This window comes from Notothenia rossii (assembly GCF_949606895.1).
Source record: "Notothenia rossii genome assembly, chromosome: 11".
Lineage (NCBI taxonomy): Eukaryota > Metazoa > Chordata > Actinopteri > Perciformes > Nototheniidae > Notothenia > Notothenia rossii.
The window spans coordinates 3,074,093-3,098,474 of NC_136910.1; the positions used below are offsets into that span (position 1 = coordinate 3,074,093).

The window sequence follows — 24,382 nt, forward strand, 5'->3', positions numbered from 1 at the left end:
ATCTTTCAGTAAATACCCCACTGGTGAATTTACAAACGGAGGTTGCCAACAAGTGTTTAAATGAGACGACTAAAGATCATCACGCCCAACATTAGCCGCCTTTAGCTTAGCGGTGGTGACGTGAAGTCATGTGACCGTGCTGTAGTTCCTGTATAGCCCAACATTAGCCACCTTTAGCTTAGCGGTGGTGACGTGAAGTCATGTGACCGTGCTGTAGTTCCTTTATAGCCCAACATTAGCCGCCTTTAGCTTAGCGGTGGGGACGTTGAGTCATATGACCGTGCTTTAGTTCCTTTATAGCCCAACATTAGCCACCTTTAGCTTAGCGGTGGTGACGTGAAGTCATGTGACCGTGCTGTAGTTCCTGTATAGCCCAACATTAGCCGCCTTTAGCTTAGCGGTGTTGAAGTCATGTGACCGTGCTGTAGTTCCTTTATAGCCCAACATTAGCCTCCTTTAGCTTAGCGGTGGTGACGTGAAGTCATGTGACCGTGCTGTAGTTCCTTTATAGCCCAACATTAGCCTCCTTTAGCTTAGCGGTAGTGACGTGAAGTCATGTGACCGTGCTGTAGTTCCTTTATAGCCCAACATTAGCCACCTTTAGCTTAGCGGTGGTGACGTGAAGTCATGTGACCGTGCTGTAGTTCCTGTATAGCCCAACATTAGCCACCTTTAGCTTAGCGGTGGTGACGTGAAGTCATGTGACCGTGCTGTAGTTCCTGTATAGCCCAACATTAGCCACCTTTAGCTTAGCGGTGGTGACGTGAAGTCATGTGACCGTGCTGTAGTTCCTTTATAGCCCAACATTAGCCTCCTTTAGCTTAGCGGTAGTGACGTGAAGTCATGTGACCGTGCTGTAGTTCCTTTATAGCCCAACATTAGCCTCCTTTAGCTTAGCGGTGGTGACGTGAAGTCATGTGACCGTGCTGCAGTTCCTAGAGATGTTTCTGCTGAACAAAACATTTAAGTATCATAAAAGTTTGTTATCTGCAATAATAAAAAATCCCAATTGGCGTTTATAAATATGTCATCCCTGCAACACTTTATGGCATCATATCTGTTTCAATACAATACAATTTTGTATTTTCCTCGGGGATCCTCCTCTGTATCCCAGAGAACACGCCTTATTCTAGGCACAAGTGACGAACAAAGAGGTAAGGCACAAGTTGTGACATTTGCATTGATGCAGCCTCTGACAGGCCTGCTACAAGGTCCCTGTTGGAAGAATCTGGACGTGAGGGTATTAGCCAATCAGGTGAGACACAGTGTGTGGGGATGTGGAGGTGACAGAGTCTGATAATTTTTGGTTTTATAGGCAGCAGTTGGAACAAGTCTGTGAAAATGTATCCTTCACTTAAACTGGCGGGAGTGAATCAATCACTGTCAGCACCGGGGACGAGGTACAACGTGTTCATTAATACAAGTCTGAAGGTGTGTGTGTGTGTGTGTGTGTGTGTGTGTGTGTGTGTGTGTGTGTGTGTTTGTGTGTGTGTGTGTGTGTGTGTGTGTGTGTGTGTTTTAAGATGAGATACAGCCTTGTGGTCCAATATACTCAAGGTAAGAGGTAACACACAGACGCAGTGTGAGTACTAACACTTTATAGAGTCAAAACTAAATTGGGTAAGTGGCTTTTATCCACTCTGCTCCCAAACTGTGGAAGAAAAAGGTAGAGGTATACTCATTGGATATTTTTTAACAGTGTCTATTTGAGCCCGGGTGTAAATAGCATGGTTAGCTACAGACACCCGGGTGTAAATAGCATGGTTAGCTACAGACACTCGGGTGTATATAGCATGGTTAGCTACAGACACCCGGGTGTAAATAGCATGGTTAGCTACAGACACTCGGGTGTAAATAGCATGGTTAGCTACAGACACCCGGGTGTAAATAGCATGGTTAGCTACAGACACTCGGGTGTAAATAGCATGGTTAGCTACAGACACTCGGGTGTAAATAGCATGGTTAGCTACAGACACTCGGGTGTAAATAGCATGGTTAGCTACAGACACCCGGGTGTAAATAGCATGGTTAGCTACAGACACCCGGGTGTAAATAGCATGGTTAGCTACAGACACTCGGGTGTAAATAGCATAGTTAGCAACAGACACTCGGGTGTAAATAGCATAGTTAGCAACAGACACCCGGGTGTAAATAGCATGGTTAGCTACAGACACTCGGGTGTAGATAGCATGGTTAGCTACAGACACCCGGGTGTAAATAGCATGGTTAGCTACAGACACCCGGGTGTAAATAGCATGGTTAGCTACAGACACTCGGGTGTAGATAGCATGGTTAGCTACAGACACTCGGGTGTAAATAGCATGGTTAGCTACGGACACCCGGGTGTAAATAGCATGGTTAGCTACAGACACCCGGGTGTAAATAGCATGGTTAGCTACAGACACTCGGGTGTAGATAGCATGGTTAGCTACAGACACCCGGGTGTAAATAGCATGGTTAGCTACGGACACCCGGGTGTAAATAGCATGGTTAGCTACAGACACCCGGGTGTAAATAGCACGGTTAGCTACAGACACTTTGGTGTAAATAGCATCTGCCTATTTTTAAACATTTAAAAACATACTCTTTTAACTGAGCTTTTAAATAGCAATATGCCACTTCTGATTTAGTCTTTATTTATTAATTTTGTATGTATTTATTTATATATATATATATATATATTTTTTACTTGGCTTTTAACCCTGTAAAGCCCAAATATAGAAAAACATGATGATAATCCTCTGGAGCAGAAATTAAAGAGTGTTCACATTGTTTACGTTGGCCAGGAGGGAGCAGAATTCATGTATTTCTACTCACATTGTTTGAATACATATATTTAACAACTAAGGGTTGATTTGCAGGATTGATTGCTTACTTGCTTATCTCAGTATATAGCATAACAATTATGCTTCTGTTAGTCTTTATTTTTTGTATTTATTTAATTATTATTTAATCTCATTAATACATTTCATCTGAATTATTTCAAACTTTTTCCGAATGGGTTATCTGTCGTTAACTTTTTTTATAATATATTTGCATTAAATAATTTGCTTATTTTACCTTCTAAAATGTATGAATCATGTATATTTGCTGCATGTGTTCATTAAAGCATGTATTGCTGTATCCTGCCTATACAAAGTGCTACACAGCTTAATTATCTGATTATCCATGTTCAAATGTGTTACGGTGAGTGAAGCAAGCAGGACCTAAATGCAGATAACACTGATATCACCTTTATTTCAAGGATAATAAAATAACTCGGAACAAACAGAACACTCCCCGGTGAACTCAGTCACCAACAAAAGACGAACCAACACTGAACACAGGAAGAGACAAGACTAAATACAGGGAGGGGTAATCACGAGACGAGAAACAGCCGGGCAGGGAAGGAGAAACACAAGGGCAACAGGTGAACACAATCAGACAATCAGACACACCAGGGAAACTAACGACAGGGAGGAAAAACACAGAGAGAGGGACCAGACAATATACAAGGGAGACGGGGAGAACCGAACAGCAAAATAAACCCAAACCCAGATATACGAAACTAAAAACGTGACATAACATGAGAATCGTGACAGAATGGCTTATTTTAGACAGAAATCATCAAAAAAGTGCTCCAAGAGGCTGGAAATGGAAACTTAGCTCCACCTTGGACTGACATATTGAACAAATCTCCCTTACCTGTAAATGCACGCTGATTAGAGATGTCCCGATCCGATCACGTGATCGGGGATCAGAGCCGATCACGTGATTTTCAAAAGATCGGAATCTTGAGAAAAAAATCGGGGATCGGGATTTAAATTTTTTTTTTTATAAATACTTTTTTTTAAAATTTGTATTCAATGTTACAAAACAAAAATGACCATGTTCAAGTCTTAAAGTCATCCTGAGGCCTTAGTTTTGGTTTCAAATTACACAACATCATGTATGTGTTCTTTGGGGCTTGTTTTCATAGACCTGCTTATTTCTCTCAAATCTGGCAACAGAGTGGGCGCAGTGTCTAATTGTAGCAGTAAGCTAACGAGTACTGAAAGCTTTATTTTGTTTTGATCCAATGCTGCACAACTGAACTGATCCAATGCTGCTGTGAAAGAAATAAGCTATATCCATGTTGGATAGAATATCACATTTAAATAAAAAAATAACTTTAAGGGACAACTTGAATGCTTTTCTTTCTCTTAATGCATTGCATAAAGATCGGATCGGGAAAAATCGGTATCAGCAAATTGTCAAAATCAAATGATCGGAATCGGATCGGGAGCAAAAAAAGGTGATCGGGACATCCCTAATGCTGATATAATCATTAACAGCAGCTCTGTCTTGTCATACATCAGCCTGGCATTATCATCCACCTCATACCTGTCAGGTTATGATTTACTGGACCACTCTCTCTCTTAACACTGAAGCAGTTTCATCTCCATTATTCACAACGACAATACGACTCACTCCTCTTTGCCAAAACTGAGATTTAATACACACATCATTTCCTTTTTTATGATGTTTAAAACTAACAGATCTCCCATTAAGGACAGCAACCCGAAGACCAGCATTTAATATCTCTACGCTGACGACAGCTCGTTTATTTGCGTGCTTTCTACTGGCCTTTGCTCTGAAATAAAGCATATTTTCATTGACACGTTGGCTATATTACATAGATTAGATGCTCATTGCATGGTGCTTATTGCTGGTTATGTGCCAAGTGGCTCTCTGTCAGCCAGCTGCTGTACACCTGAGCCTTGAACACTCGCTATAATGCATGTTGTAACTGATGAAACCGGATTTCACTGCATTAGAGGGAGAAGGAGAATTCAGCCAAGTATGTAAAGGTCTGTTAGTCCAGGACTTTAACTTTGTGTAATATCCCAAATGCTTTAAACTCCATTTTCCTACAATTTGGACAATCATGGCTCTAATGGAATCAATCCAAACGACTTTAGTGACTTTGCTGATCCCCTAGCCGCTCATTTAGCACCCCCCAACAGGTATGAAATGTCCACCTCAGCATTAAACATCTCCAAAAGTCATTAACCTTTGAGTTAGATACATTAAGGCAGGATTAGAGGAAGAGTTAACTGTTTTGTTAAGACTATTTCAGAACGATACTGACATTCCCCAATGCACAAGACATTTATAAGGTTATTACTTGCTGTAATCATTCCTTCTGTCAGTACAGATTGTGAAGTGATTCCTTAATAAGAACCACTCCTGCCTTACTAGGCGCGTTCACACTTTTAACCGTACTTTTCCCGTTTAGTTCCGTTAGTGCATGGAGTTTTGCGTTCACACCAAAAAGAGTAGTTAGTTCCGAGAGCTTGTACCGCCATTTGTAGTGCCTGCTAGAGAGGTGGGACTTTCCTGGGGGAGAAAAAAGTACCAATTTCGATTGCAAGATTGGCGAATTGCAAACCACGCCCCGTAAGACTCTGAAAAGCTTTTTGAAGCCGCAATTGTATTTGCTGGCATTAGCATTATTAGCATTAGCCCCGTGCACCAACGAAGAGAGAATAACTTATGGCAACACAAAAGAAAACATGGGAGCGGTGGAGATGAGGAGGTGTCGGCGTTTCTGCGATTTACTCCGGGAACTTCCGGCCGGGGACTTCGGGTGGCAGTATACGCCGTGAAGTTGTTTGCGGCCTGCCAGTAAACCCAAAGCAGAAGAAGAAGAAGAAGTGACGTCAGCGGCTCATTTGCGTAATCTTCCCTCAGGGAACTTATTCCGGTGTGAACGCGATCTGTACTCAGTTCCATGGGGGTACTAAGTGCTGGGCACTAAGTACGGCAAAGTACTTGGTGTGAAAGCGGCTAATGAAAGGATTTTGGTGAACTGAATGTGGGCATTCGGTTCTGTTTGTTCTTCTGCCTTTCAGCAGGTTTACATTCAAACGTAGCCGGTATTTCATAAGATTTAGCATTGGCCAAAGAAGAACCTGTTTGATTTTGAAGCAAATCTGAATCTTAGGCAAGCCACAAAAGTTATGTTTCAATTTTGTTCACAATGGTGTGAAACATTTGAATAATGAGTTCCCTGCTGGAATAATTTGCGAAAGATATACCCAATCAGAAACAGATATTAGCATGTTTTAAAATATCAATGAGCAATGAAATACAACACATCTTTCTTGGAGTATCCATGTTGTTTGCACTTTACGGCTTAAAGCCCATGAACAGACTAATGTGGTAAAAATGTTATCTGAACTTAAGATATAGGAATGTCCAAGAACATGTGAATACAACATCAGCCTTGGCAAACATCCGTGCTGCATGGATGTCTTTCTTGATTCGATATATTATTGGAAAATATCAGAAACTATCTTTAAAGAGCACACAGTCTCTGGGAGTTACAATGGAGAACATTGCCAGAAATATGCTCCGTCAAGTGTAAAAACCACCAAGTTAGAAGCTGATATCAACATGTAGTTCAAACTCTACGAGCCAGTCAGTGTCATGAATCCAGACTAAAGTAGGAAATGTATTCAAAGCATCCAAGAAGCACCCGTGTATAAAAAAACAACACTATTTTGAAGCATTAGGAAAGGACGAAGGGATGGAGCAGAAGGAAAATATTCGCCCCACCAACCACCTCCAATTACCCAATGACATTTCCCCCTGCAGTGTCAGAATCAGACCAAATCAGCCACACACTAATGTCACTATTAGTGGTTGGATGTCTAGTGTGTGTGTGTGTGTGTGTGTGTGTGTGTGTGTGTGTGTGTGTGTGTGTGTGTGTGTGTGTGTGTGTGTGTGTGTGTGTGTGTGTGTGTGTGTGTGTGTGTGTGTGTGTGTGTGTGTGTGTGTGTGTGTGTGTGTGTGTGTGTGTGTGTGTGTGTGTGTGTGTGTGTGTGTGTGTGTGTGTGTGTGTGTGTGTGTGTGGAAGCTCAGATCAAGAGGTGTAGGAGTGTCATAGAACGAGGGATATGACATCCCATCATGCACCTGCACCGGGTAAACACCTGCATGTACACACACACACACACACACACACACACACACACACACACACACACACACACACACATACACACACACTCACACACACTAAGTTTGTCTGCAATCTCCTCCGAGCAATTAAGAGCTAATGGCTTAATTAGGGTCCGTATTTAAATGAAAGGATGGTGGAATAAAGGTGAGACTGAATGCCCTATCAAAGTGGATTTCAAATGATATAAACACTAATCAGTGCACTGGAAATTCAAGCCATGCCGATTAAACTAATAGATACTGATGGAAGTTATTGAATATGGACTTTAATATGCGAGAGTGACAGAGAAAGGGATGGGGAGGTGTGACATATGGAGGTAGCTGTGTGCGTGTGTGTGTGTGTGTGTGTGTGTGTGTGTGTGTGTGTGTGTGTGTGTGTGTGTGTGTGTGTGTGTGTGTGTGTGTGTGTGTGTGTGTGTGTGTGTGTGTGTGTGTGTGTGTGTGTGTGTGTGTGTGTGTGTGTGTGTGTGTGTGTGTGTGTGAACTGCAGTGCTTTAATAACATTCTGCGTGTTGGAAAATTGCATTTAATCCAAAGCTGAGTGGCTGGGGAAAGCCAAACACAGGGAGACCGTGGAAGCAGAATACTGAGTGTCTCTCTGACCTACATTACTGCAGCTGTGTAGGAAACCACCTGCGTAATCACCCAAAGTCATATTTATTAAGATAACACGTATCTCCTGCCACAAAGCACGTTTAATTACAACACTCCTTGGTCATTATTATGAGATATTAAATGTCAGTGTTTAGATAACGCTTGCAAATGAAGATTTCGGTTTGATTTCTGCTCTGAATAAGTGTGTAAATGTGAGCTCTTTTATGGAAGTGCATCAAAGTTGATGTCGTGCTGTTGGTTTTCTGTTTGGCTGATAATCTGAGGCACACGTCTTATTCATTTGCGAACAAAGTGTTCAGACGCTGAGCATCTGCCGCCATTATATCACAGATTACATGACATTAAATTCCATTCAGCAAACGATTGAATGCAAATTCTATAACACATAGATTTGAGCAAGCTCTCTGATTGGTCAATAGCCGTGTTTGATTCCACGATCAAACAACGATCAAATAGAACGTGCCTAATCACAAAGTATCCAGTGGCCTACACACGCCACTAGCCTACCGAAACTACTTCCATGAGCCTACATCGTGTGGTTTCCATAGCGACGTTTAGCGACACACAGCCGTTACACTGTTATACATTGTCTCTCGTTGGAAATCGGTAGCTACAAAATGTCAGATTTTAAAGTTAATTTTGATTTGTTGGGGGGGCCTCAGTATTGATGAATGGTTGGACATGGACACAGACCACAAAACCAACGAAAGATTTGCGGCTGTTTCAACTGACGAGTTGAGTGCGTTGGAAAAAAGCCGCAACGAAAAGAGTCCATTGGCGTCAACTGCCTGGGCTGTCAAATGTCTCAAAGCGTTCTTAAAAACCCAGGAGAAAATGGTGGATTTCGGAACATTATTTACTATAATTATATCAATAACTGTAAGCGGGGTAGCAGGAGTGTTTGATCGGCTATCGTTACCATGGGAACTACTTTCTAGGAACTACTTTCTGACGGAGATTAACTCAAGCAGAAAGCGTAGGTTTGGGAGCAATATAGCCCACATTATGAAATTATTTTACGATATTGTTGATTACAATGATAGTTTGTGTAATAGAATCGCAATCATACACTTAAGGCCGTTGTTGAACGTCATTATTGGTACTCCAGTACAGGCGTACGGACCTCGGCGCAACTGTCGTTCAGTACTGATTGCTTAAGTAAATTACAATAACTGCAACAAAACAACCGAAAAACAAACTCAGACCAAAGACAAACGTGCAGGAATATAAACTCAAAGAAACCAAACCACTGTAAGTGCTGGTGCATTGGTTTCAAATGAGATACAGTTTAATCCTAAGAGAAGCACTGATTTCTGAACCTCACACAGTATGTGACGTGTCTCCAAATGTCCCAAAGCAGAGGTCAGCCTTAAAGTCTCACACGTTGTCATTAATTTCAAATCAAAGCTGTGTGTGTGTGTCTCCTGAGAAAGCCACAAGTGTGTGATATTGGAGGACAAAGTGCTTTGAGCTTTGATTGGTTTTTGCACTCACTTGGCACTCTGTTGATGGCTCTCAGAGGTCTCAGCACGCGAACCGTCCTCACCGCCGAAAAGCTGACGTTCTGCAGGTCGAGCGAGTATTCCAGCATCCTGCAACATGTGGACAGAAACACGTGTGAGCACGGCAACAGAAATATGTTGTATGGTCTAGTGCTGCTGAAAAAGATTTAAACAAACTACAAGTAGCACAAAATAAGGCACTGCAGTGTTCCTACAGAACCAGAGTCACTGAACTGCTGGAGACATTGAAATGGTTAACTGTCAGACAGAGGTCAACTTATATTTTATTACATTTTGTCAGAAATATTAACGTGACTCACTCACCAGATATATTACCACAAAGGTTTATGGCGCAATATGCACAACATAACTATCAAACACGACATACAATAGAAGGAAGGTTTGTATGACCCAAATCTAAATCAAATATGGGACAGAAAACAGAACAGAGCCGTGATCAGCTGGAGCTCTTTACCGGTTCACATCATTCAGGAACATTCTCAAGTACATTTCAAAAGGTTGCTAAAAAATTATTTAAGTATTATAAAGTACATTTGAACTGTGCCTGTGGCTATGTTATGCATATATGATGATGTACACTTATTTGTATTTACTTTTGTTTGGCCTTAGGAGGGCGATAATTGGATGACCATTTTAGTTTTCACTTCATTTCACTGTAAATTGCATGAAATTATGAGCTGTTTTGTTTTGTTTTAATTTTGTTTTGTTTTAATTTTGTATGTATGTTTATGTATGTTTTGAGTGTGTGAGGACCCCAGGAAGAATAGCCAATGCTCATGCTAGTGCTAAGATGAACCAAATAATGAACATTCCATCTGGGAATAAAAAAACAGAGAATGTTATGTAGCCAATTAAATATGGCGTGCTTTCCATGTTCCCCCACTCTCATGTAATGAATAATCTCATGTGCAGATTTCCCCTTTAGAGATGACTGCCGTGCAAACAATATGATTTCTATTCATTTAAACTGCAGCTAACAGAGCAGAAAGGTAGAACACACACACTGCAGTAGCGTGTGTTTGTGCACTGCAGCAATGCACGCAATGTTTGTGTACGGGATAAATATATATCCACAGGCTCCCTCACACAATCAACCTTCAAAGGAGCAAGAGACGTCAAAAGTGAGGGCGTCACTTTTGATAGAGAGGACAAATGTGGCATCGGCGGGACTTAAAAGAGCAGCCTTGAGAAACACACACACACACACACACACACACACACACACACACACACACACACACACACACACACACACACACACACACACACACACACACACACACACACACACACACACAATAACAGCCACTTCTGGAAATCAAAAGCAGAGGTGGAAGAAGTGCTCAGATCCTTTTCTTAAAGAGGCCCTCTTGAACTGTTTGGGGTTTTCCCGTTCCTGTAGTTTATTCTTTAGGTTTTAGTGCATGTCAATGGTCTGCAAAGGCTACAATCCCTGTAATGTGTGTGTGTGTGTGTGCGTGCGTGCGTGCGTGCGTGTGTGTGTGTTTGTGTGTGTGTGTGTGTGTGTATGTGTGGCAGATGCTGAGCACATGTGCAGATGAAGGAATTCCCTCCTCGCACCGACTCCAAGTATGTCTGTCGGACAAATTTGCAACACATGTCCTTGTGTGTGTGTGTGTGTGTGTGTGTGTGTGTGTGTGTGTGTGTGTGTGTGTGTGTGTGTGTGTGTGTGTGTGTGTGTGTGTATTTTGTAGTGTGCCTGTCGGTCACCTTAAGTGCAAGAAACTCCCTTAATGAATGTGTGTGTGAGAGGGGTCCCAGTAGGAGCACTCACACACACACATTTAGCAGGAGCTGACAGATGGCCGGTGGCTGTAGAGGGAAGGTAAACGGGTAAACAGTTAACAGAGCGGCACTGAGACCCCCCCTCCATCACCAGCTGAGAGACACGGGGGGGAACAGGTACATCACATCAGCAGCTGTGACATTTTCAGTGATGGCCGCCATGGACATTCAGGTCAAAAGGAATTAAATGTCACATTTATGAAAGAGTAACTAGCAACAAAAATATGTGCTTGCCTTGAGGAGTATGGTGGCCAACAGGTGCAAACGCACCACAACCAAACAAAAACAACTTCCATAAGGACAAACACGCTGCAGTTTCAAAAACAATTCTGATATAAATACACAAATGTTCCAAAACACATGAAGAAACATTTTCACAATCTTGACAACACATGCAGTGGCTGGAAAAGATTCCCCAACTTGAGGAAACATGCGCAGCGTTTACTAAAAACTAGAAAAACCAAACGCTGCAAGAAGCTCAAACACAACGGGGACCAGGGGACACTAAAGAGTGACGCACACAGCTGGGAGACCAGGGGACACTAAAGAGTGACGGACACTAAAGAGTGACGCACACACCTGGGAGACCAGAGGACACTAAAGAGTGACGCACACACCTGGGAGACCAGGGGACACTAAAGAGTGACGCACACACAGCTGGGAGACCAGAGGACACTAAAGAGTGACGCACACACCTGGGAGACCAGGGGACACTAAAGAGTGACGCACACACCTGGGAGACCAGAGGACACTAAAGTCTGACGCACACACCTGGGTGACCAGGGGACACTAAAGAGTGACGCACACACCTGGAAGACCAGGGGACACTAAAGAGTGACGCACACAGCTGGGAGACCAGAGGACACTAAAGAGTGACGCACACAGCTGGGAGACCAGGGGACACTAAAGAGTGACGCACACACCTGGGTGACCAGGGGACACTAAAGAGTGACGCACACACCTGGGAGACCAGAGGATACTAAAGAGTGACGCACACAGCTGGGAGACCAGGGGACACTAAAGAGTGACGCACACACCTGGGAGACCAGGGGACACTAAAGAGTGACGCACACAGCTGGGAGACCAAGGGACACTAAAGAGTGACGCACACACCTGGGAGACCAGGGGACACTAAAGAGTGACGCACACAACTGGGAGACCAGGGGAAACTAAAGAGTGACGCACACAGCTGGGAGACCAGGGGACACTAAAGAGTGACGCACACAACTAGGAGACCAGGGGACACTAAAGAGTGACGCACACACCTAGGAGACCAGGGGACACTAAAGAGTAACGCACACAGCTGGGAGACCAGGGGACACTAAAGAATGACGCACACAGCTGGGAGACCAGGGGACACTAGAGAGTGACGCACACAGCTGGGAGACCAGGGGACACTGAAGAGTGACGCACACAGCTGGGAGACCAGCGGACACTAAAGAGTGACGCACACACCTGGGAGACCAGGGGACACTAAAGAGTGACACACACAGCTGGGAGACCAGGGGACACTAAAGAGTGACACACACAGCTGGGAGACCAGGGGACACTAAAGAGTGACGCACACAACTGGGACCGGAACGCTTGGTGACGTTCAGGAATATAAAGCTGGAAAACTGTCACTGTTTTTGGAAACTTACCTAAAAGGTTTTTGTGATTATATCTTATGATATTATTGCAGATCTCCTAGCTGGCTAACTACCCTTTCCTTATAAACCACGATTGCTCCAGTAAACACAGCCCTATACAGATAGAAGTTATAGATTTGTTTAATTCACAATTGAACTGATGTACCACTACAGTATACTGGTCTTGATAAGATCTATTTGATAGGCTTAATTGAGCAGTCTAAGGTTTTGGTAGTGCGAACAATAACGTTGCTAGCTAGCTTGCCGATTGGTTTTCAGAAACTCAAAACATTTGAAATTCACACACTTAGTGAACACAGTGCATGGCATGGCAGTAAACTAAGGGAAGTATGATCATTGAGACACTGCAGAAGTTGTTATGCTAAGCTAACCATGGCTGTAGACTTACATTCACTATATACAAATGAGGAATGAAATATATCTGCAAGAAAAGTTGATTAGCCTGATTTCTCCAACGTTAAACATTACATGTCCCTTGTTAGACGCTTTTCTCCAAAGCAACTTACATACTCAATACTGTGGACAACCCCCACAGGAGCACTTTGGGGTGAAGTGTCTCAGGGACACAACGACATGCTGACGGCAGTGGGGTTTGAACCTGTGACCCCCTGGTCCAAACAGCAACACACAACCCACTGCACCACACGCCTTCCAAACTAATGTTTTAACCACTCCTGGCAACTACACTGCTGAACTATGCCAAGATGTTGACACGACAGAAAACATAACACACTACTGACTTCCAGACGGACTGCGGCTCGTACGCCAGCAACGTCAGACTGAATAATGAAGTGACAGCAAATTGCATCCAGTCTGATTATCAGAGTGGTTATTATCATACCGATGGAGAAAGTCATGTTTGAGTGCTGAAGACATGTTATAAATCCCCACAGCGATACAATACAAATATTAGGGTAATTTTTCGTCAGACAGAGCCGCATAAACAGACTTAAAAGCGGCTGATGAATGATGTCTGTTGAAAAATAGTCCATGCAAAAACACTTGCTGCATCTGATGAGAGCCAGATGAGGTTTAGTGCAAACTGACCCATCTCGCCTCATCTGGAATGGAGAAAACAGCCGAGGAGAAATGGCGTGTATCAAACAAAGCGATTGGGAAATGGCAGGAAGTTGAGGCGCTGTTTTGCGTCAGAGTCTGTGCCAGCGTTGATGAAGTCGATGCAGGGAAGGAGTGGGATGGAATAAATGAAAAGCAGGGGAGAACGGGGGAGGCCCGACCTTGAGGGAGTTTGCGTGAGGAGAATTCCCAAACTAAAAGCACAAAGGAACAGATTTACACAGCGGGATGAGTCAAGGTCCAAGAAACAGGCCTCACTCTGATAGGATACATCTTGATATAGACAGGGTTGGGAAGGTTACTTTAAAGATTTAATACGTACAAAATGACCTGATTACCTGTAAGGAAAATGTAATCAGCAATCTAATCTAAGTAACACAATATACAATTAATATACTTTCCGATTACATAGAAGTCTACGAAATAAATGAGCCTCTTCTCACTTGATTTGTTAGCTCAGGAAACATTTGTCTCAAGGACAGAATGGCTTCAATATCTAGTTTCAACTCTTCTTCAATACAGCATGATGTTATTTTTAAATGACGGTCCAATTTAGAGTAAAATATATGATAAAACAGGGTATGCTTTGAGGTGAGGTCCCATTGTATCGAAGTCTACGAAAAATGATCCATAATTTAATCCGTTGAAACTACTTGTCAACTGTAAACAAAATATAATCAGTAACCTAATCTATGGGACAAAATATATAAGTAATGTAACCTGATTACTTTCTGATCCAATTGCATAGAAGTCTACTAAATAAATGAGCCTATTCTCACTTGATTTGTTACCTCAGGAAAAACAATTCTAAAGAGAGAATGGCCTCAATTTCTAATTTCAAGTCTTCTTCAATATAGCATGATGTTAATTTAATAAATGACGGTCCCATTTAGAATAAAACAAACGAGGCCCATTGTATCGAAGTCTATGAAAACATTTCCATAATGTAATCTGTTAAAACTCATAGTCAACTGTATAACAAAGTTATCAGTTACCTAATCTAAGTAAACAATTATAAAGGGAATGTAACCTGACTACTTTCCGATCCAATTGCATAGAAGTCTAGGAAATAAATGAGCCTCTTCTCACTTGACAGGAAACATTGTTCCCAAGGACAGATTGGCATCCATATATAGTTTAAAGTATACAGTATGTTTACAGTACAAGGACAAACATGCATACTGTGTGAAAAATGCAATAATAAAAAGCACCACAAGATATACGACACACACACACACACACACACACACACACACACACACACACACACACACACACACACACACACACACACACACACACACACACACACACACACACACACACACACACACACACACACTTCTGCAGCTTTTATACCTCGTCCTCTCTTATCAATGTTTGTGCCATTGCACCCAGATGAATGATACACACATCCAGCAGCAGCTTCATGTCCTTCAAAACAAAGGCAACAGTAGCTTGGACACACACTCGATATAATGCCACCCAGAAATGGCTATAATAGGAAAAGTACGCAAGGAAGCTCAGGAATGTGGAACCGTGTCCAAAGTTGAACTCGTCCTGTCCTCACCTCACCTTGATCTGTTGCTGTCTGTCTCTATCTTTCGGCCTTTCTATCGTTATTTTTCCCTCAAACTTTGGTTCTGAAAAGTCAAGCACTTTTTATAGAAAAGGGCGAATCAAAAATAAGTCAATTTTATGGAAGTCTACGAAAAAATGAGCCTCTTCTCACTTCATTTGTTACCTCGGGGAACATTTTCCTAAAGAGAGAATGGCCTTAGTCTCTAGTTTCAAGTCTTCTTCAAACAGCATGATGTTCGTTTTGAAACTATGTCCCATTTAGAGTCAAATAGAAAATACAGCAGGGTAGGATTTTCGACCATAGAAGTCTATGAGAAAATGTCCCTACTTCTAACTTGATATAACACATCAGTAAACATATTCCTAATGAGTTTGTGGTTTCAATATCTTGTTTCATATCTAGTTTAATACCGAATGAGGTTAATTTAGGTAGTTATGGTCTAAGTTAGAGTCAAATAGGGGATAAAGCAGGGACTTGTATTGTGTAGAAGTCTATAAGAAAATGTGTTTACTTCTAACTTGATTTATTAGTTCTGTAAACATTTTACCAATAAGATTCTGGTTTAAATCTTTAGTTTGAAGTCTAGTTTATTATAGCATGATGTACATTTTGGTAATTATGTGTCAAAGCAGGGTCTACTTAAGGGCGGGGCTACCTTATGATTAACAATGTCCATTTAAGGTGAATGTTCAAAGAACTTTAACCATTTTCATTGTGTTTTCACTTCAAGAAAGTTCATCTTTGCATGTTAACCCTTTATAGGGCACTATTAGGTTAAACCTAACCCGTTTCAGGCCTCTGCTGATTGGTCAATTTCCCCAATGGCGAGCTCTATGGCGTAGAGTGCTATTCGCTGATTGGCTGGGAGAAAACCACATGCTTCTCGACCTCACTGAGTCGCGAGGGGACGCCATGTTTGGGTAACGCTAACCCAAAAATGGTTCCCCGCCCGATAAAGGGTTCAAAATAATGTCTGGTAATCAATTAAACCTTCTTGTCTCACAAACCAAGATGGCGTCGGCCAAAGTACCAAACGTATGGCTTCAAAATGGTAGTCAACAAAGCAAAAGGTGACATAAGTGTGACTTCCAGTACTCTTTACATTTGACTGCACACACTCAGGGCCGTCCCTCCCTACAGGCCGATCATGCAGACTGTGTGGGGCCTCACCTTGCAGAGGGGGCCTCACCTTGCGGAGGGGGCCTCACTTTGCGGAGGGGGCCTCACATCGCGGAGGGGGGCTCACCTTGCGGAGGGGGCCTCATCTTGCGGAGGGGGCCTCATCTTGCGGAGGGGGCCTCATCTTACGGAGGGGGCCTCACCTTACGGAGGGGGCCTCACCTTGCGGAGGGGGCCTCATCTTACGGAGGGTGCCTCATCTTACGGAGGGGGCCTCACCTTACGGAGGGGGCCTCACCTTGCGGAGGGGGCCTCATCTTACGGAGGGGGCCTCATCTTGCGGAGGGGGCCTCACCTTGCGGAGGGGGCCTCATCTTACGGAGGGGGCCTCACCTTGCGGAGGGGGCCTCACCTTGCGGAGGGGGCCTCACCTTGCGGAGGGGGCCTCATGTTGGCCAGGGACGGCCCTGTACACACTCAATAGTCCATCTCCATCAGTAAACCACATCTTTCTTCCTGTAGCTCCTTCACTGTTAAACTGTAGACACAAGGGTTTTCTGACAGATAAATAAAAAGGAACGAGAATAAAACTCCTTTAAAAAGTCACAAGTGTATCTCCGTTTATTATTTCCCCGGCTGGGTCTCCATCTCTGTAATGTTTTCCTATGTAAATCATGATGGATAGATTGAGAAAAGATAGATGGAATTCACAAAATGTTGATGGAGCCTTCTCAGTTTTTCACGCTCGATTTGAAACCGGGGAGTTTGTTTTTATGACGGAGGAAATGATGTGATAAATAATGTTTTGGAAATACGTTTGCTGAATAACTAATGATGGGAGCCGGGGCGTTCTCACTGCACAGCGAGATGACAAATGGCCCTGAGTGCACTGTGATATGTTGAGTACCGTGGTGGCCAATTGTGAAACAGACACAACGCACAGTCACTGCTTTACTCATTGATCATTACATGTAGAGGGGGGCAATTACATGGCTGTTATTTCTGTTGGCCTGGTGCCAAGAGTAGAACGATTGATGTGATTTTGAAGCACAGCGATATTTATGTTTAGCAATGTCCTATCATTGTGCATTAAATGGATAATGTAGCTGCTAAAACACTCAATACCCTCTTTGAGAAGTTGGTGGAGCAAAAAGGAGATTGCTAATTTAACTTAGGCCGTAATGTGTGACTATTAGCAGCTATTTTTGGATCATGATGCCTAAAAAACCTATTCTGCTCATTCTCAGGTTCAGATTAGTTTGTAGTGTCTCTACTTTAAAGAGTCCTCTCCTGCTGATGTTCAGGTGTATATCAGTAGGTAGTGTCTCTACTTTAAAGAGTCCTCTCCTGCTGATGTTCAGGTGTATGTCAGTATGTAGTGTCTCTACTTTAAAGAGTCCTCTCCTGCTGATGTTCAGGTGTATATTAGTATGTAGTGTCTCTACTTTAAAGAGTCCTCTCCTGCTGATATTCAGGTGTATATCAGTATGTAGTGTCTCTACTTTAAAGAGTACCCTCCTGCTGATGTTCAGGTGTATATTAGTATGTAGTGTCTCTACTTTAAAGAGTACTCTCCTGCTGATGTTCAGGTGTATATCAGTATGTAGTGTCTCTACTTTAAAGAGTCCTCTCCTGCTGATGTTCAGGTGTATATCAGTATGTAGTGTCTCTACTTTAAAGAGTCCTCTCCTGCTGATGTTCAGGTACATATCAGTATGGAGTGTCTCTACTTTAAAGAGTCCTCTCCTGCTGATGTTCAGGTGTATATCAGTATGTAGTGTCTCTACTTTAAAGAGTCCTCTCCTGCTGATGTTCAGGTGTATATCAGTATGGAGTGTCTCTACTTTAAAGAGTCCTCTCCTGCTGATGTTCAGGTGTATATCAGTATGTAGTGTCTCTACTTTAAAGAGTCCTCTCCTGCTGATGTTCAGGTGTACATCAGTATGTAGTGTCTCTACTTTAAAGAGTCCTCTCCTGCTGATGTTCAGGTGTATATCAGTATGTAGTGTCTCTACTTTAAAGAGTCCTCTCCTGCTGATGTTCAGGTGTACATCAGTATGTAGTGTCTCTACTTTAAAGAGTCCTCTCCTGCTGATGTTCAGGTGTATATCAGTATGTAGTGTCTCTACTTTAAAGAGTACTCTCCTGCTGATGTTCAGGTGTATATCAGTATGTAGTGTCTCTACTTTAAAGAGTCCTCTCCTGCTGATGTTCAGGTGTATATCAGTATGTAGTGTCTCTACTTTAAAGAGTCCTCTCCTGCTGATGTTCAGGTGTATATCAGTATGTAGTGTCTCTACTTTAAAGAGTCCTCTCCTGCTGATGTTCAGGTGTATATCAGTATGTAGTGTCTCTACTTTAAAGAGTCATCTCCTGCTGATGTTCAGGTGTATATCAGTATGTAGTGTCTCTACTTTAAAGAGTACTCTCCTGCTGATGTTCAGGTGTATATCAGTATGTAGTGTCTCTACTTTAAAGAGTCCTCTCCTGCTGATGTTCAGCTGTATATCAGTATGTAGTGTCTCTACTTTAAAGAGTCCTCTCCTGCTGATGTTCAGGTGTATATCAGTATGTAGTGTCTCTACTTTAAAGAGTCCTCTCCTGCTGATGTTCAGGTGTATATCAGTATGTAGTGTCTTTACTTTAAAGAGTCCTCTCCTGTATATATAACACAATGCAGGAAAGGAAAAAGCACCAAAAGCATAAAATGACCTTTTTAAAACCATGAATACTTTCCGGTGGGTTATTTGATGGATCCACACTCTAACCTCAGTTTTTATTGAACTCCATAGTGGCTTTCTTATCGGCCTGCTTCATCATCACTGTCAGCTGCACAAAGCTCCATCTTAATAGGTCTTGTCGTTAATCATTTATTATGAACTCATAAGTCATCCGTCGTCTCCGCTGATATTCCTTTATTCACATATTGTCTGCCTTTGATTCGCCTTCACACCGTCGACAGGAAAACTGTCACACTGGATGTTCCTCCGCACATTCATTATGAGTGATGGGTGTGTGTGTGTGTGTGTGTGTGTGTGTGTGTGTGTGTGTGTGTGTGTGTGTGTGTGTGTGTGTGTGTGTGTGTGTGTGTGTGTTGAAATGACAGTGTGGGCACCATTAAACCGAGCTTTTCTTGTTGTGTTGCAGTGCACATTTGAAAAGACAATGCAGGGCAGAGCACAGGCACCAGCTAATATTCAGAGTGTGGTGATATCGAAGCGAGTGCATGTAGTGTGAGGAGGGAGACGTGCAGCGAGGAACAGACAGATGGAGTGTTGAATCAGATTGAAAGCCTTTCATCAGCAACACGTTCTGCCATCAGCCCACTCTGCTGCTTATCTAACACAAATGTTCACCAACTTATTCTCCACAGTCATGGTCCAATCCTGCTGCTGCTGCTTCTTCATACGCATGCCCTCAGGAGGGGGAAGTCAGAGGTCTTGAACTCCCACACAGGATTTGTTGAAATAATCCATATTATATGATCATGTGTTGTAAGCCATGCTCACGAGGAACCTCAGTACCAGGAATGTGCACATGTCTGTTTGCAGTGTGTCATTTAGCATAGGATCTTGTAACATGTGATTGTAAAAGGTCCAAAGGTATAGTCTGTTGTTCTTGAGACAGAAACACTCTTGGCGGACTTGACGCAAGTATTCTGGCTTTTATACTGTTATAAAACAATATAATAATTCCTTCAATCAGCAGTGTCTGTTTCTATTTAGTTTGATCTTGTTATGTCTCGAGTGTCTAACGGTACGTCCGCACAGCAGCTTTAAAAAAATCTTCCAACGCTTCTCTGCCCATTGACTTTGAATGGGGGTGACGTCACTTTGCCTCGCTTTTCGCCGAACTGCATTGTGGGAAGCAAAGAGAAGATTTCCAGGATTTTCAAGATTTTCAGGATTCAAAAGTTGAGCAATGTTCAACTTTTGAAGCTGAGCTGGAAGCGTCAGCCAATCAAATCCCGTTTATGCAAATCTGACAGTACAAGCGCTAGCCAATCAAACCGCGTGCAAACTGGGAGAGCCAGACCGCAGTTCATTTCCTCATATTCCAAACGAGAAATTACGGTAGCAAATCACCCGGTTCTTTACGACCAGAACTATTTACCGGGATACAAACCGGAGGAACCAGGCATGGAGGGAGGTGGCAGAGACAGTGGGTGAAACTGGTAGGTTTTCACCTGTTTGGGGAGTTTATATATATATATATATATATTGCTCGCATAAAATCCCCGGGGTTTTTTGCCTTTCATGTCGGGGGCGGGAGATTCATGTGATTGGTTGTTGGTCGCGTTGCTCGCAAAAAATCCCCAAGCTCTCAGAAACGCCCAGCTCCAAGATTTTCAAGATTTTTTTAAAGCTGCTGTGTGGACGGACCGTTACTGTACGTCCACTCGGCAGCGTCACATGCTTCAACGGAGACGCTTCCCATTCACTTTGAATGTGGTGATGTCACGCTTTGCCGAACTGCATTGTGGTTCCGTCGCGTCGCTTTGCCTCCGTTGCTCGCTTCGAAAGTCGAGATGGAAGCGCCAGCCAATCAAATCATATGCCAGTACAAGCGCTAGCCAATCAAACCGCGTGCTTGTGTGTCCGGGGCGGGAGATTCATGTGATTGGTTGTTGGTCGCACCGTGAGGTTTGGGATCCATGACAGGATTGAAATGGTCATTTTGAAGTGGTTGGATGTGAATACTCTGCAGATATTATAATGAATGTACAATCCTGTCAGTAATCACAATAACAAAGTAAGAAACTAAATCCAGAAGAAAACATGTTGCTATGTTGAATTACTTCCAAGTGCTAGCAGCAATTAAGATGTATATAAAGAACATTATTATCTTATCTTATGTACGATCAGGCAATGGGCTTTTTGTTTTGCCTTCAAGGTAACGTACGCTCTGCCCTGCTCTCCTGTTGAAGCCACTTCATGATGACTTCATTGCATTACATTCTGCATGCACAGCACACACAACTCATGAATACACCCTGCACTCTGAGAGAATTCACTTTCTGTGCACGGAGAGGGTTTCCCTGCAGTGACTGATGAATAACTGAGGCTGCAGGATGCTCTCCTACAACACTACATCATGTCCTGCAGCCAACACACACCTCAACACTACATCATGTCATTTGTGCAGGCATAGCTTAACAAGCAGATACCTCTTTGTGACGCTTTAAAATATTCTGCTCACATGATTCTTATCTCTTCTTCTACCTTCCCTTTCCCCCCTGACTAATCATCTATGGCCGATCTGCTGACCCACTTGTAGTGATGAGACTATCTAGCTAATGGAGGAGAGTCCATGGGGGTAAGGACACCAAGAGAAGAGAAGAAGTGCTCACGTCCGAAAGCAACCTCACAACCTCTGCTTTTTGGGGTTTTCCCTTTCCTATAGTGTGTACTGTAGGTCTTAGTGCATGTCAATGGTCTGCAAAAGCCTGTCACTACATACTGATATACACCTGAGCATCAGAATGATATGAACTTCATCTGTAACCTTAATCAATAAATAATGACCATGACAAAAGATGCTCCAAATAAGAAAGTCACAGGATGAGCATCCTTAGAGTGACTTTGAGGAACCTTCTGGCTCAATGTGGAGAATATGATCCCCCCATCACCTTGACCACGTGGGCTCAATCATTTAATGACACCAAAGGTCCCTCTGTTAATTTCCCCCATGATATATCGGTATTTAAAATGCAAGCTTAGCACCTTAAACCGTCTCCTTCAGACCTGTGATTGCGACGCATTAAAGGAGGTGAGGGAGAAACGTCTCCTCTTGATTTATCGAGGACACTTTGGATCAGATCCAGCTTCGGGACAGAACAGACAAGGTGACGGGGAAACAATAACGGAGGACACTGCTTGTGAAACACGTTTGTGTCGTGATCAAAACGGCATGCTGTTACACCGGCTATGTGTACATTAAATGTAGATTCATGTAGATTGTGTGTATTTTGATAATTAGATGAGTTGCACCATGCAATGTGGCTCCAACATAAAGTTTAAATATAATTAAAAAGTTCATAATTGCCTAAAGAGTTGTTACTTATTCCTAAATTACTTTTATTTGAATGAGTTGGTAAACGTTATTTGGAAATTGAACTTGCAATAACGGTTGCATTTGAGAATGTTTTATGGAAAGGGATCCCTTTTGGGATTTTAGCCTCTGAAGACCATTTACATGCACTAAAACCTTCTGCATATAACACACTAAAGGGAAGAGAAACCCCCAAAAAGCAGAATAGGGTCCTTTTAAAGTGAGGACACAGTTTACCGAGCGCAAATTAAGAAAGTTTACCTCCTGAAATATCAATTAATTGTAGTAATTTTGTTGATAAAAACCACTAAATTAATTAATTATTAAATGTAGATGTATTTGAATGGTGTGTATTTTAATATCAAGATGAGTTGCACCATGCAATGTGGCTCCAGCATCGAGTTTAAATATAATTAAAAAGTTCATAATTACCCAAACACTTGTTACTTATTCCTAAATTACTTTTATTTGAATGAGTTGGTAAACGTTATTTGGGAAGTGAAGTTGCAACAAGTGTGGAATTTGAGAATGTTTTATGCAAAGGGATTCCTTTTGGGATGTTAGCCTTTGAACACCATTTACATGCACTAAAACCATCTGCATATAACACACTAAGAGGAAGGGAAACCCCAGGTCATTTTAAAGTGAGGAGAACGAGGACACAGTTTATCAAGCGCAAATTCAGAAAGTTGACCTCATGAAATGTTATTTGTTTGTTATTTTGAGACTTTTGTGTTGGTAAAAACCACGTTCGTGTTTCACGAGTATATTCAGACGCTTCATCCTGCTCCCTGACTCAGACTGGAACACCCTCACAGCTATTGGCTGGATCACCATGTCGTACTGCAGGGGATGATTAAAGGATTACACGATATCACATTTTAAAGACATGGATTTGTTGTAAGTGGGTTCTTACCCTAACCCTGCAACATCTAACATGAGATCAAAGTCCTTCCTTTCATGACGAAGCACACAGTTCACTCAGGCCTGCCTCAAGCATCCTCTTTATTTGTATCCGTTCACGAGATCATTTTGTCATTTGAGATATGTCTGTATCTCGTCATGTACGCTGTAGATCAAAGTTACTGTAAGGATGCTCACCCTGACACACTTTGACTTCCTTTCTTATGGTCATGTTTTGTTTCATTATTTATCGATAGCGTCACTTGGTGGAATGACATCTCTATCTACTCCTTTCTTTTGTTCACTGATGACATTTTGTAATATTTAGCTTTGATCTGAAAACACATATCGATCTGTTTTTGGAGGAATAAACCAGATATAGCAAAATGTTATTCATCCGAACTGACTGTTGCAGCAAAGAGAGCATCCTGTGTGCTTATCGACCCGAGTGTTCCTCTTCCTCTCTCCTTCTTCCTCTCTCCTTCTGCCTTTTCTCTGTTAATCCCTTCTCCTTCCTCTTCCTCTCTCCTTCTTCCTCTTCCTCTCTCCTTCTGCCTTTTCTCTGTCAATCCCTTCTCCTTCCTCTTCCTCTCTCCTTCTTCCTCTCTCCTTCTGCCTTTTCTCTGTCAATCCCTTCTCCTTCCTCTTCCTCTCTCCTTCTTCCTCTCTCCTTCTGCCTTTTCTCTGTCGATCCCTTCTCCTTCCTCTTCCTCTCTCCTTCTTCCTCTCTCCTTCTGCCTTTTCTCTGTCAATCCCTTCTCCTTCCTCTTCCTCTCTCCTTCTTCCTCTTCCTCTCTCCTTCTGCCTTTTCTCTGTCAATCCCTTCTCCTTCCTCTTCCTCTCTCCTTCTTCCTCTCTCCTTCTGCCTTTTCTCAGTCAATCCCTTCTCCTTCCTCTTCCTCTCTCCTTCTTCCTCTTCCTCTCTCCTTCTGCCTTTTCTCTGTCAATCCCTTCTCCTTCCTCTTCCTCTCTCCTTCTTCCTCTTCCTCTCTCCTTCTGCCTTTTCTCTGTCAATCCCTTCTCCTTCCTCTTCCTCTCTCCTTCTTCCTCTTCCTCTCTCCTTCTTCCTCTTC

General features: G+C 42.7%; 1 protein-coding gene across 1 annotated transcript in view; it reads right to left on the minus strand.

Moving 5' to 3' along the window:
• LOC307024374 (voltage-dependent T-type calcium channel subunit alpha-1G-like) overlaps positions 1 to 24,382 on the minus strand; it is a 229,603-nt gene that overhangs the window by 91,825 nt on the left and 113,396 nt on the right. Inside the window, exon 5 of the mRNA XM_079658439.1 lies at positions 8,997 to 9,191. Within this exon, the coding sequence (XP_079514565.1) occupies positions 8,997 to 9,191 (195 nt within the window). The remainder of the gene's footprint in view (positions 1 to 8,996; positions 9,192 to 24,382) is intronic.